Here is a 12054-nt window from a genome sequence, read left to right on the forward strand (position 1 = left end):
TCTCAAAGTCCAGGATGCTTTCTTTTGATGACAGTTTGCAGATTCCTCAAGACATTACAGTACCTCTCTGCATTCACTGTGATGTTGTAAGGGTTGGGTTGTTTTTTGGGAAGGAGACCAGACAGCGAGGTCATCGGTCTCATTGGATTAGGGAAGGACGGGGAAGGAAATCGGCCACTCCCTTTTAAAGGAACCATCCTGGCATTTTCTTGGAGCGATTTAGGGAAATCATGGGAAACCTAAATCAGGATGGCTGGAAGCAGGATTGAACCATTGAACCGTCGTCCTCCTGAATGCGAGTCCAGTGTGCTAGCCACAGTGCCACCTCGCTCGGTTATATGTTGTAAGGCAGGGGGTGAATGAGTAACATCTTTTGACAGTCCCAAAACGTGGTTGCGACAATTTTACCTGCCGAATGAGCAACCTTCGTCTTTTAATATGGATCTCTCTTGCCAAGTTTCAAGCTCTGACATTTTGTCATCCCCGTCTGAATGCTCAGCCTTCCCCACAGAAAAAGATTAACCCCTGATTGATATCAACAGTGAATAGTTGTTTTGCTGCAGGAGGGGGGGGGGGGGGGATGATGATGGAGTGCATCTCACAAGTGGGACACTTTGCAGTGACAACTCCATGCCAACTGGCAGCAACCGGCAGGATACTGTGGTATGCATCGTAAGCTGCTGTGAGGATTGTTTCTACATACCAGTCCGACTCACCAGCCCTCAGTTGTCACAGGCACAGTTTATTTTGGAGAGAAATTAAAACAAGGAAACTTATTTACTGGATGACCCTCATATTTAACACCAAAAAGGAAAATTCTTGCACTCCCTCACCTATGATGAACTTCAGCTTGTACTTCTTTCTCGGCATGAGCAGTTTTCATAGGTTGAAGAATGTTGGTGAACACATTAGATCTCTTGTTCACTGGTTCAGCTGTAATTATAAAATTTAAATATCAACTCAGTTATTAGAATAAGATAGGGGGAAAAAAAAAGATTTGCTAACTTTCATTATGAACAACTGCTGATTACTTTGGTATGCAAGATTTTTTTAAATATATTTAACACTGTTTCAACAAAAAGAGAACAAGAATTTACTACAAAATAAAAATACATTCAAATAAAAATAGCAGAAGGTTCTGCTTAGAAGAAATAGGTGGACATCACACCTGGACCAACAGCTATAGATATTATGAAAGTGGGAGCCTCAGAGATCGCCCCAGTATCAGCATAAAAGTCAACAAAAGGCAACATAGCAATGAAGATCAGTCTGAGTTTCGTAAGAAAAGCCACAATGGTTACCAACATTACACAACGGCTACGTGATTAACTTAATTTGTATTTTAGTTTATCAGTTGACTGTTACTTCTGAATCATTCCTGTACCTCCAAACTCTAATAATCCATGGGTTGGAGTGACTGTCTTCCCAGTAAACACTTTATTTTTCCTGTTTCCTTGCATTTTCCCAATGAAAAAATTATTTTTTAATCAAAACTTTAGTTTCAATTCTGTTTTAAAAATTACACATATGCTAGCTTTGTCCAGTTGTTCCTATTTTGGAAGCTGATTAATTGAAGCTTCTTTGCTGTTGGGTATGTTTCATTTAACATACATGAAGTCATGCTGAAACATCGCAAATCTGTAAAGTACACTTACAGGGTATAATATAGTGAAAGTCTGGGTGATTTTTAAGGATTGCACTTCTGACACGCTTCAATTTCACGTGTTGGTATGGTACCCTCATTGTTATTCCATTTGTTTCAGATTTTTCTTGAAAGATAAACATATGTTCATTCATTTTAATTGGATAACATGATTCTTCTGTAAGATGTGAAACACTCACGAACTACCTGGATATATAGTTTATTCAGTGTTATTCTCTTCATACATGTGTTTCCGATATAAAAACTAAAATCATTGCAAATGACATTTATCAATGGTACCATAATTCAGCTCTCAACAGCCTGAAAGATTTGACAAATTCTTTAGGGTCTTATCTTCCACTAAGGGGAAAATCCTGAGCTATACCTTCACAATCATGAAGAACATGCAATGTCATGGACGAGTAATACACTCATGCTCATAAATTAAGGATAATGCTAATACATGGTGAAACAATGCTCTGATGGGCAGTTTTCAGGTTTGAATCACCTCGGGGTATGACCATGCGGTGCATCTGACCTGCGGTCGTCGCATGGTGGCACTGGCAGCAGTCCACATACGAAGAGGTGTGTGGTGCATGTCAGAGTACGGTGCAGTGACTAAGTGTGCAGACATTTCCAGACTTGCTAAAGGTGACTGTGTGCTGAAAATGGCTCAAATAACACATATTGATGATGTTATTTACTAGGGCGACTGGAGGCTGGTCACACACAGCAGGTCGTAGCACGGGCCCTCCGTGTCCCACAAAGTGTGATCTCATGATTATGGCAACAATTCCAGCAGACAGGAAACATGTCCAGGTACTACAGTATGGGACGTCCACAGTGTACAACACCACAAGAAGACTGATATATCACCACCAGTGGCCACAGACGGCCATGGAGTACTGCAGGTAGCCTTGCTCAGGACCTTACCGTAGCCACTGGAACAGTTGTCTCCAGTCACACAGTCTACAGATGACTGAAAAGACATGGTTTATTCGCCCAGAGACCTGCAAGGTGAATTCTACTGACCCCTGGTCACAGGAGAGCCTGTAAAGCCTGGTGTCAAGAACACAGTACATGGTCATTGGAACAGTGGTCCCAGGTTATGTTCACGGATGAGTCCAGGTATAGTCTGAACAGTGACTCTCACCAGGTTTTCATCTGGCATGAACCAGGAATCAGATGCCAACCCCTTAATGTCCTTGAAAGGGACCTGTATGGAGGTTGTGGTTTGATCATGTGGAGTGGGATTATGACTGGTGCATGTACACCTCCGCATGTCTTTGACAGAGAAACTGTAACAGGTCAGGTATATCGGGACATCATTTTGCACCAGTATACCCACCTCTTCAGGGGTGCAGTGGGTCCCACCTAGCTCCTGATGGATGACAACACACGACCCCAACGAGCTGCCATCGTGGATGAGTACCTTGAAACATAAGATATCAGGCGAATGGAGAGGCCTGTCTGTTCTCCAGACCCAAAACCTCATTCAGCATGTCTGGGATGCTCTCAGCCAACATATCGCTGCATGTCTTCAAACCCCTTTGACACTTCAGGAGCTCCGACAGGCACTGGTGCAAGAATGGGAGGCTATAACCCAGTAGCTGCTCGACCACCAGAGTATGCCAACCCATTGTGCGGCCTGTGTACGTGTGCATGGTGATCATATCCCATATTGATGTCAGGGTACATGCACAGGAAACAGTGGCGTTTTGTAGCACGTGTTTCGGGACGGTTTTCTTAACTTATCATCAATACCGTGGACTTGTAGATCTGTGTTGTGAGTGTTCCCTATATGCCTATGTTATTAGCACCAGTTTTGTGTAGTGCCACGTTGTGTGGCACCACATTCTGCAATTATCCTTAATTTATGATCATGGGTGTATACGAGGTGTGGCTAGAAAAAAACCGGACTAGTACTGGTTAAACAATAAAACGAATGCAATAAGGCTGAAAGTCGCGTGGCCTGTCACGTGACTCTCGCTCCACCTACTGCTCGAGTTTCATCTGCCTCCTGCACTCAGTCTGCCCGTGGCGTCTGTTTTAAGTAGTTGACGTTTTGTCTGTGCGTCGGAAAATGTTGAGTGTACAGAAAGAACAGCGTGTTAACATCAAATTTTGTTTCAAACTAGGAAAATCTGCAAGTGAAACGTTTGTAATGTTACAACAAGTGTACGGTGATGATTGTTTATCATGAACACAAGTGTTTGAGTGGTTTAAACGATTTAAAGATGGCCGCGAAGACACCAGTGATGACACTCGCACTGGCAGACCATTGTCAGCAAAAACTGATGCAAACATTGAAAAAATCGGTAAACTTGTTCGACACTTTCCTTGTCAACTCCTGTTAACTCAGGCACTGCTCTGATTGTTAAACGGCGATCTTGTCGATTCCAGTGTGTAACCATTGCACCACCTCACTCTGTGTTAAATTACCAGACATAAGAGCTGTATTTACGAGGTGGAATCCAAATTTTTCAGGACTGGTGCTGCCATCTGGAAAGTAAGAGTAGTAGATCTTTACACCGCTAGGTGGCAAGAGCTACATATCTGATGAGTCAGAGTTCGGAGTGGCATTCAGCTGGGAGGACATGTTGCGTGTCCACAGTGATTTCAGTAGTACTCCATGTTTGGTGTGTGGCGATTTTACGATGGATCTGCAAACAGAACAGTGCGTGTCTATCAAATTCTGTGCAAATCTCAGGAAAAGTGCTACGGAAACCCTTGCAATGATTCAGCAAGTGTTTGGGGGACAGAGCACAAGCCGTACGCATTTGTTTGAGTGGCATGCTCGGTTCAGGGCCAGCCATACAGATGTCGATGATGATGCTCACACTGGAAGGCCCATTAGCCACACAATGCCAGACATAGTTGCCAAACTTCAACAACTGGTTCGTGCGGACCGACGTCGAACCATTCAAGACCTTGCGGATGAAGTGGGTATTGGTTATGGGACATGTCAATGAATGTTGACTGATAAATTGGGCATGCATCATGTCACTGCAAAATTTGTGCCAAGGATCTTGACTGTCAATCAGAAGGCACAGCATGTTGAAGTGTGCACGGACCTTCATCAGACTGCACCTGATGATCCAACCTTCTTGTCACAAGTTATCACTGGTGATGAGAGTTGGATTTACGGTTATGACCCAGAGACAAAGCAACAATTCTCCCAGTGGAAGAGCCCGGGCTCTCCAAGACCCAAAAAAGTGAGACAGGTGAAGAGCAAAGTGAACAGCACGATAATTGTTTTCTATGATGCCAAAGGAATTGTGCGCAAAGAATTCGTCCCACCCAACCAAACAGTGAATTCCACGTACTACTGTGACGTTTTGCAATGGCTTCGTGAAAACATGTGGCAAGGACGGCCCAAACTTTGGCGTCAAGGGAACTGGCTGCTGCATCACAACAATGCGCTCTGTCACATGTCCTAGCTCACCAAGACCTTTCTGGCAAAAAACAACATGGCGGTTGTACCCCACCCACCATACATGGCAGATTTGGCACCTTGCAGGTTCATGCTATTCCAAAACTGAAACTCAAGTTGAAAGGCCGTCGGTTTGACACTCTAGAGAGGATTCAAGAAGCATTTCTGGCATTGATAAACACCCTCAAAGAACACGACTTCCAGAAAATGTTTGACCAGTGGCAGAAGTTGGTTGGTTGTGTTGGGGAAGGAGACCAGACAGCGAGGTCATCGGTCTCATCGGATTAGGGAAGGACAGGGAAGGAAGTCGGCCGTGCCCTTTGAAAGGAACCATCCCGGCATTTGCCTGGAGTGATTTAGGGAAATCACGGAAAACCTAAATCAGGATGTCCAGACGCGGGATTGAACCGTCGTCCTCCCGAATGCGAGTCCAGTGTCTAACCACCAGTGGCAGAAGTGCTGGGACCAGTGTGTACATGCGGATGGGAATTACTGCGAGGGTGATGGTGACCATTAGACCAAAGGTAAGGTTTTTGACAGATGGCAGCACCAGTTCCAAAAATTTTGGACAGCAGCTCATATTATGTACTATGACCTCTTGACAAAGGAGCAAAGCAAGCAGTGGAAACATGCATTCACCACTACCAGTACCAGTAAAGGCCCAACTACTATCAGGCATGACGATGCCGAATGTTTGGAGACTGCCATGGTGCGATGCTAACAGATTGTCAGCTTATGCCTGTAAGGGGGGCAGATCATCAGAGAAGCATACTACTAAAATCTCCTGATGAGATTACGGGCGTCTGTAAAGATGAGGCATTGCCGGAAGCTATCCAAGGGGGATCCAAATTTAAAAGAACGCAAAAGCCTCAAGACTGGTGAAGTTTTACAAAAGCTGAAAATTTAGTGCAAACTTCAATGTGAGATGCTTTTAGTAGTTTCCACAATGAAACTCTGTCCTGAAATTTGGCAGAAAACTGAAAAACATTTTGGTCATATGTGACGTACACCAGTGGCAAGACACAATCAATACCTTCACTGCACAATAACAATGTCGATGTTATTTATGACAGCGCCACAACTGCAGAATTACTAAATATGATTTTCCAAAATTCTTTCACAAAAGAAGGTGAAATAAATACTCCAGAATTCACATCAACGACAACTGTCAACATTGGTAACTTAGAACTAGCTATCCTCAGTGTGACAAAGTAGTTTAAAACACTTCAAAAAGACAATATATAAGAATTAAGGTCACCAATCTTACCTTGGAAACGTGTGTCAATAAGCAGTATCTCCTGAGATGCAAGGTCAATGTCTTGTGAGCCATCATTCATCAGTTCCAGCAGTAATCTAGACTTAATGAAATTTATTCCGGCTAAAGGAATGCCCTGTTGCCTTTGCAGTTGAAGAGTTACATTCTCCAGCTCCAACAGAATAGAAAGCAGAGTTCTGTCTCCTTCCTTTAAAAAAAAGGACATTTTTCAATTTTCTGACTTCACATTTCATCTGTAGGTGGCATTTGCATTATTTTGTTTTTTTGTCTTAGAAAGTTACTTAGAATATCCTTTCAGTCAGAACATTACTTTAAAACAGCACACATTGTGTGTTGTGTAACAAAGAAAGCTAGGGAGTGATCCTATAAAACCCCATTACATTACTGAGAATATAATACTATATGTATACAAACTGAAATGATGAATCAAAATCTGTACAGCTCAAATCAAATTTGAGGAGAGCAAACGAAAATTTTATATAAGATGCAAACTGATTACAGCATTGTTTGTAACATTGTTGGACTGTTAGGGTTGTTGTGCCAATAGTTCTGCACATAATTTACTGTGTTACTGTATGAAGGAGTCAAGAATAAAGAAATTATATATATTTGCCATAAAGATGATATAGTAACTTGCAGACAGGCACAGCGAAAATACTTACAGATTAGATTTCAGCAAAAGTCTTCTTCAGAAAAAGGCGCGCGCACACACACACACACACACACACACACACACACACACACACACACAATGACCACAATCTCCAACAGTTCAGAAAAGATGCAGTCTGGTAACAGATCACACATTTCTGCAATATTCTAGGGCAAGTGGCATGAGTGTTTTGTAAGAAGTCTCCTTTGTAAACTGATTGTGTTTTGCTAGTATTTTTCCTATGAAAGGAAGTCTGTTTCTGCATTTTCCTATGACTGCGCCAGTGCTACTGTTCCATTTCATTACCTAACAAACTGTTACAGTCAACTATTTGTGAACTATTTGAGTTCACAGATTCCAGTTGTGACTTATTGATATTATAGTCATACGATAGTATGCTTTTTTGTTTCATACAGTGCACAATTTTACATTTATAACCATTTAAAGCATGTTCCCAATTTATACACCATTTTGAAATTTTATTAAGATCAGAATGAACATTTTATCGGCTTTTTTTCAAATAGTACCTCATAACATATTACTGCATCAGATTTGAAGATGCTGAGGTTACTATTAATACTGACTGCAAGGCAGTTAATTAACAACATGAACAGCAAAGGTCCCAACACACTCCCATGGGGCACACCTTAGTTACTTCTGTACCTCTCAATGGTTCTCCATCCAAGTTATCATTTTGTGTACTCCCTACCAAGAAATCCTAGATCCAGTTACAAATTTCGCTTAATATCCCACACAATAAAACTTCCCCTAATAAGTATAGATGTGGTGCTTAGTCAAATGCTTTTCAGAAACTGAGAAATAAAGCATTTAATTGACTGCTTCATCCATGGCTTTCAGGACACCATGAGCTTCATTTGACTGGTGTTTTTGGAATCCATGCTAGTTGTCAGGGAGCAAGTGATTCTGTTCAAGATACGTGCTTCACTACCAGAGACCTGAAAATGTAGCAACTATTTTTGTCGAAATTAGTATTTGATAATGGCTCCTGTGTCATTGCTTGCTAAGGTTGGTAGCATCATAAATGAGGCAGTTCAGGCTCAACCTCTACCGATGCCTTAAACCACTTTAGATCAAAACACCTGCTGCCTGAAACTGCCATGTTACAGTGTCCATATAATACCAAACAAACAACATAGCAAACAAATGTACATATTTCATTGTTCTAAGATGCTAGGTCACATGGCAGAGTCGTAAACTGCCTTACACAGTGTGTATCTTAGAAGGGCTGTTCAACCTACTCAGTCTTGTTGCACCGGAGCATAGCTTATGCGTTGCACCGGAGCATAGCTTATGCGCACTGACGTACTGTTGCATTCATTCCTAGGTGTGCTCTTTATTTTGCAAACATGTTCTTACGTACATTCTATTGCCAAATTGGGCAATAGCAGTAACCAAAAACTGGTTAAATTTTCCATATTTAAATGCAGAAAATAAAGCTATTTCAAATGTCCTTTGATAGTTCATCTGGATACAATCATCATCATTATCATCATCATCATTATCATCATTTAAGACTGATTTTGCCTTTCAGCATTCAGTCTGGAGCATAGCCCCCCTTATAAAATTCCTCCATGATCCCCTATTCAGTGCTAACATTGGTGCCTCTTCTGATGTTAAACTTATTACTTCAAAATCATTCTTAACCGAATCCAGGTACCTTCTCCTTGGTCTGCCCCGACTCCTCCTACCCTCTACTGCTGAACCCATGAGTCTCTTGGGTAACCTTGCTTCTCCCATGCGTGTAACATGACCCCACCATCTAAGCCTGTTCGCCCTGACTACATCTATAGAGTTCATTCCCAGTTTTTCTTTGATTTCCTCATTGTGGACACCCTCCTGCCATTGTTCCCATCTACTAGTACCTGCAATCATCCTAGCTACTTTCATATCCGTAACCTCAACCTTGTTGATAAGGTAACCTGAGTTCACCCAGCTTTCACTCCCATACAACAAAGTTGGTCGAAAGATTGAACGGTGCACAGATAACTTAGTCTTGGTACTGACTTCCTTCTTGCAGAAGAGAGTAGATCGTAGCTGAGCGCTCACTGCATTAGCTTTGCTACACCTCGCTTCCAGTTCTTTCACTATGTTGCCATCCTGTGAGAATATGCATCCTAAGTACTTGAAACCGTCCACCTGTTCTAACTTTGTTCCTCCTATTTGGCACTCAATCCGTTTATATTCCTTTCCCACTGACATTACTTTCGTTTTGGAAATGCTAATCTTCATACCATAGTCTTTACATTTCTGATCTAGCTCTGAAATATTACTTTGCAAACTTTCAATCGAATCTGCCATCACAACTAAGTCATCCGCATATGCAAGACTGCTTATTTTGTGTTCACATATCTTAATCTGACCCCGGCAGTCTATTGTTTTCAACATATGATCCATAAATAATATGAACAACAGTGGAGACAGGTTGCAGCCTTGTCTTACCCCTGAAACTACTCTGAACCATGAACTCAATTTACCGTCAACTCTAACTGCTGCCTGACTATCCAAGTAAAGACCTTTAATTGCTTGCAAAAGTTTGCCTCCTATTCCATAATCTCGTAGAACAGACAATAACTTCCTCCTAGGAACCCAGTCATATGCCTTTTCTAGATCTATAAAGCATAGATACAATTCCCTGTTCCACTCATAGCACTTCTCCATTATTTGCCGTAAGCTAAAGATCTGGTGCTGACAACCTCTAAGAGGCCTAAACCCACACTGATTTTCATACAATTGGTCCTCAACTAATACTCGCACTTTCCTTTCAACAATACCTGAGAAGATTTTACCCACAACGCTGATTAAAGAGATACCTCTGTAGTTGTTACAATCTTTTCTGCTTCCATGTTTAAAGATTGGTGTGATTACTGCTTTTGTCCAGTCTGATGGAACCTATCCCGACTCCCAGGCCATTTCAATTATCCTGTGTAGCCATTTAAGACCTGACATTCCACTGTATTTGATGAGTTCCGACTTAATTTCATCCCAGCTGCTTTATTGCACTGCAATCTATTGACCATTTTCTCCACTTCCTCAAATGTGATCCTATTTCCATCATCATTCCTATCCCATTCTACCTCGAAATCTGAAACATTACTGATCGCATTTTCACCTACATTGAGCAACTCTTCAAAATATTCCCTCCATCTGCCCAAGGCATCCACAGGATTCACCAGCAGTTTTCCTGACCTGTCCAAAATACTTGTCATTTCCTTCTTACCTCCCTATCGAAGACTGCTAATTACACTCCAGAATGGTTTTCCAGCAGCTTGACCCATAGTCTCCAACCTGTTTCCAAGTCTTCCCAAGATTTCTTCTTGGATCCTGCAATTATCTGTTTGGCTTTGTTTCTTTCTTCGACATAACTTTCTCTGTCTACCTGAGTTCTAGTATGTAGCCATTTTTGATACGCCTTCTTTTTCCTTTTACAGGCTGCCTTGACTGTGTCATTCCACCAAGCTGTTTGCTTCATCCTACTTTTACACACTATTGTTCCAAGACATGCTTTAGCCACTTCTAGTACTGTGTCCTTGTACCTTGTCCATTCCTTTTCCAATGACTGTAATTGACTACATATTCAACTAACTGGTACCTTTCTGAGATCGCTGTTATGTAGTTGTGCTTGATTTCCTTATCCTGAAGTTTCTCCACTCTTATCCTCCTACATACGGACCTGACCTCCTGCACTTTCGGCCTCACAATCCCAATTTCACTGCAGATTAAATAATGATCAGTGTCATCAAAGAACCCCCTGAATTCTAAGAGTTGTTTCCCGTTCCTGTTGGCCTCCATATCCTCTCCAAATTTACCCATAACCTTTTCATACCCTTCTGTTCGATTTCCAATCCTGGCGTTAAAATCACCCATGAGCAGAACACTGTCCTTGTCCTTTACTCTAACAACTACATCACTGAGTACCTCATAAAAACTATCCATCTTATCTTGATCTGTCCCTTCACAATGTGAATATACTGACACAATCCTAATTTTCTTGCTAGACACTGTCAAATCTATCCACATCAGTTGTTCGTTTACATACCTTATTGCAACTACGCTGGGTTCCATTTCTTTCCTGATGTAAAGCACTACACCCCATTGTGCTATTCCTGCTTTGACTCCTAACAGGTAGACCTTGTATTCTCCCACTTCCTCTTCTTTCTCACCCCTTACCCGAATGTCACTAACAGCTAAAACGTCCAGCCCCATCTTACTTGCAGCCTCTGCCAGCTCTACCTTCTTCCCAGAGTAGCCCCCATTGATATTAATAGCTCCCCATCTCATTACCATTTGTTTGCCAAGTCATATCTTAGGAGTCCCTGGTTTGTCAGTTAGAGGTGGGACTCCGTCACCTCCAAAGGTCCGAGGCATTTTGCTCTGGTTGTTGCCAGCATCATATTTAAAGTACCAGGGAAGCAGGTTGCTAGCCTTACTTGCCCCGAGTCCCATTGGGTTTTACCCCTAACGGCTGAGGGACTAACCGGTGGATTTGGTAGTCTTTGCCGTATGAGCACAAAGGTGACTACGACTCAGAATATGTCCGAGATGCCCAGCCTTATTCCAAGGTAACAGGTATCCCGACTGTCGGGACCACTTACTTGACCACTCATACGTTGGATACAAGTCACTATGAAATTGCAATTATTTGGCATATTCACAATTTGGGGCAGAATTCACATTTATATTCGCATTTATACTGATTGTGAATTTTGTAGGTGCCTACTCATAATGTTTGAGCTCAGACTGTTATACAATAAATCGATGTCAAGGATATTGGATGGTAGTTTTGTGGAACACATCTAGTATCCTTCTCATACAAAGGTATGAGCTGTGCTTTCTTCCAACTACTGGGCATGGTTTTCTGTTCAAGGTATCTCAATAAATTATGGGTAAAAAAGGTGCAAACTCAGTTCAAATTCAGTACAGAATCTGATCAGAATTCAATAGGTAACTACAGCTTTATTCAATTATAACTACTGCAGTTATTTCTCAACAACTATATCACTTGTCTTTACACTGATGCAAGAATTAAATTG

At 41.8% G+C, this 12054-nt stretch overlaps 1 protein-coding gene across 1 annotated transcript in view; it reads right to left on the minus strand.

The window, feature by feature from the left end:
• Positions 1–12054, minus strand: part of LOC126251307 (intermembrane lipid transfer protein VPS13D) — a 520493-nt gene that overhangs the window by 257466 nt on the left and 250973 nt on the right. Inside the window, 2 exon segments of the mRNA XM_049951633.1 lie at positions 834–933; positions 6343–6538. Of these exon segments, the coding sequence (XP_049807590.1) occupies positions 834–933; positions 6343–6538 (296 nt within the window).

Source organism: Schistocerca nitens, chromosome 4 (assembly GCF_023898315.1).
Source record: "Schistocerca nitens isolate TAMUIC-IGC-003100 chromosome 4, iqSchNite1.1, whole genome shotgun sequence".
Taxonomy (NCBI): domain Eukaryota; kingdom Metazoa; phylum Arthropoda; class Insecta; order Orthoptera; family Acrididae; genus Schistocerca; species Schistocerca nitens.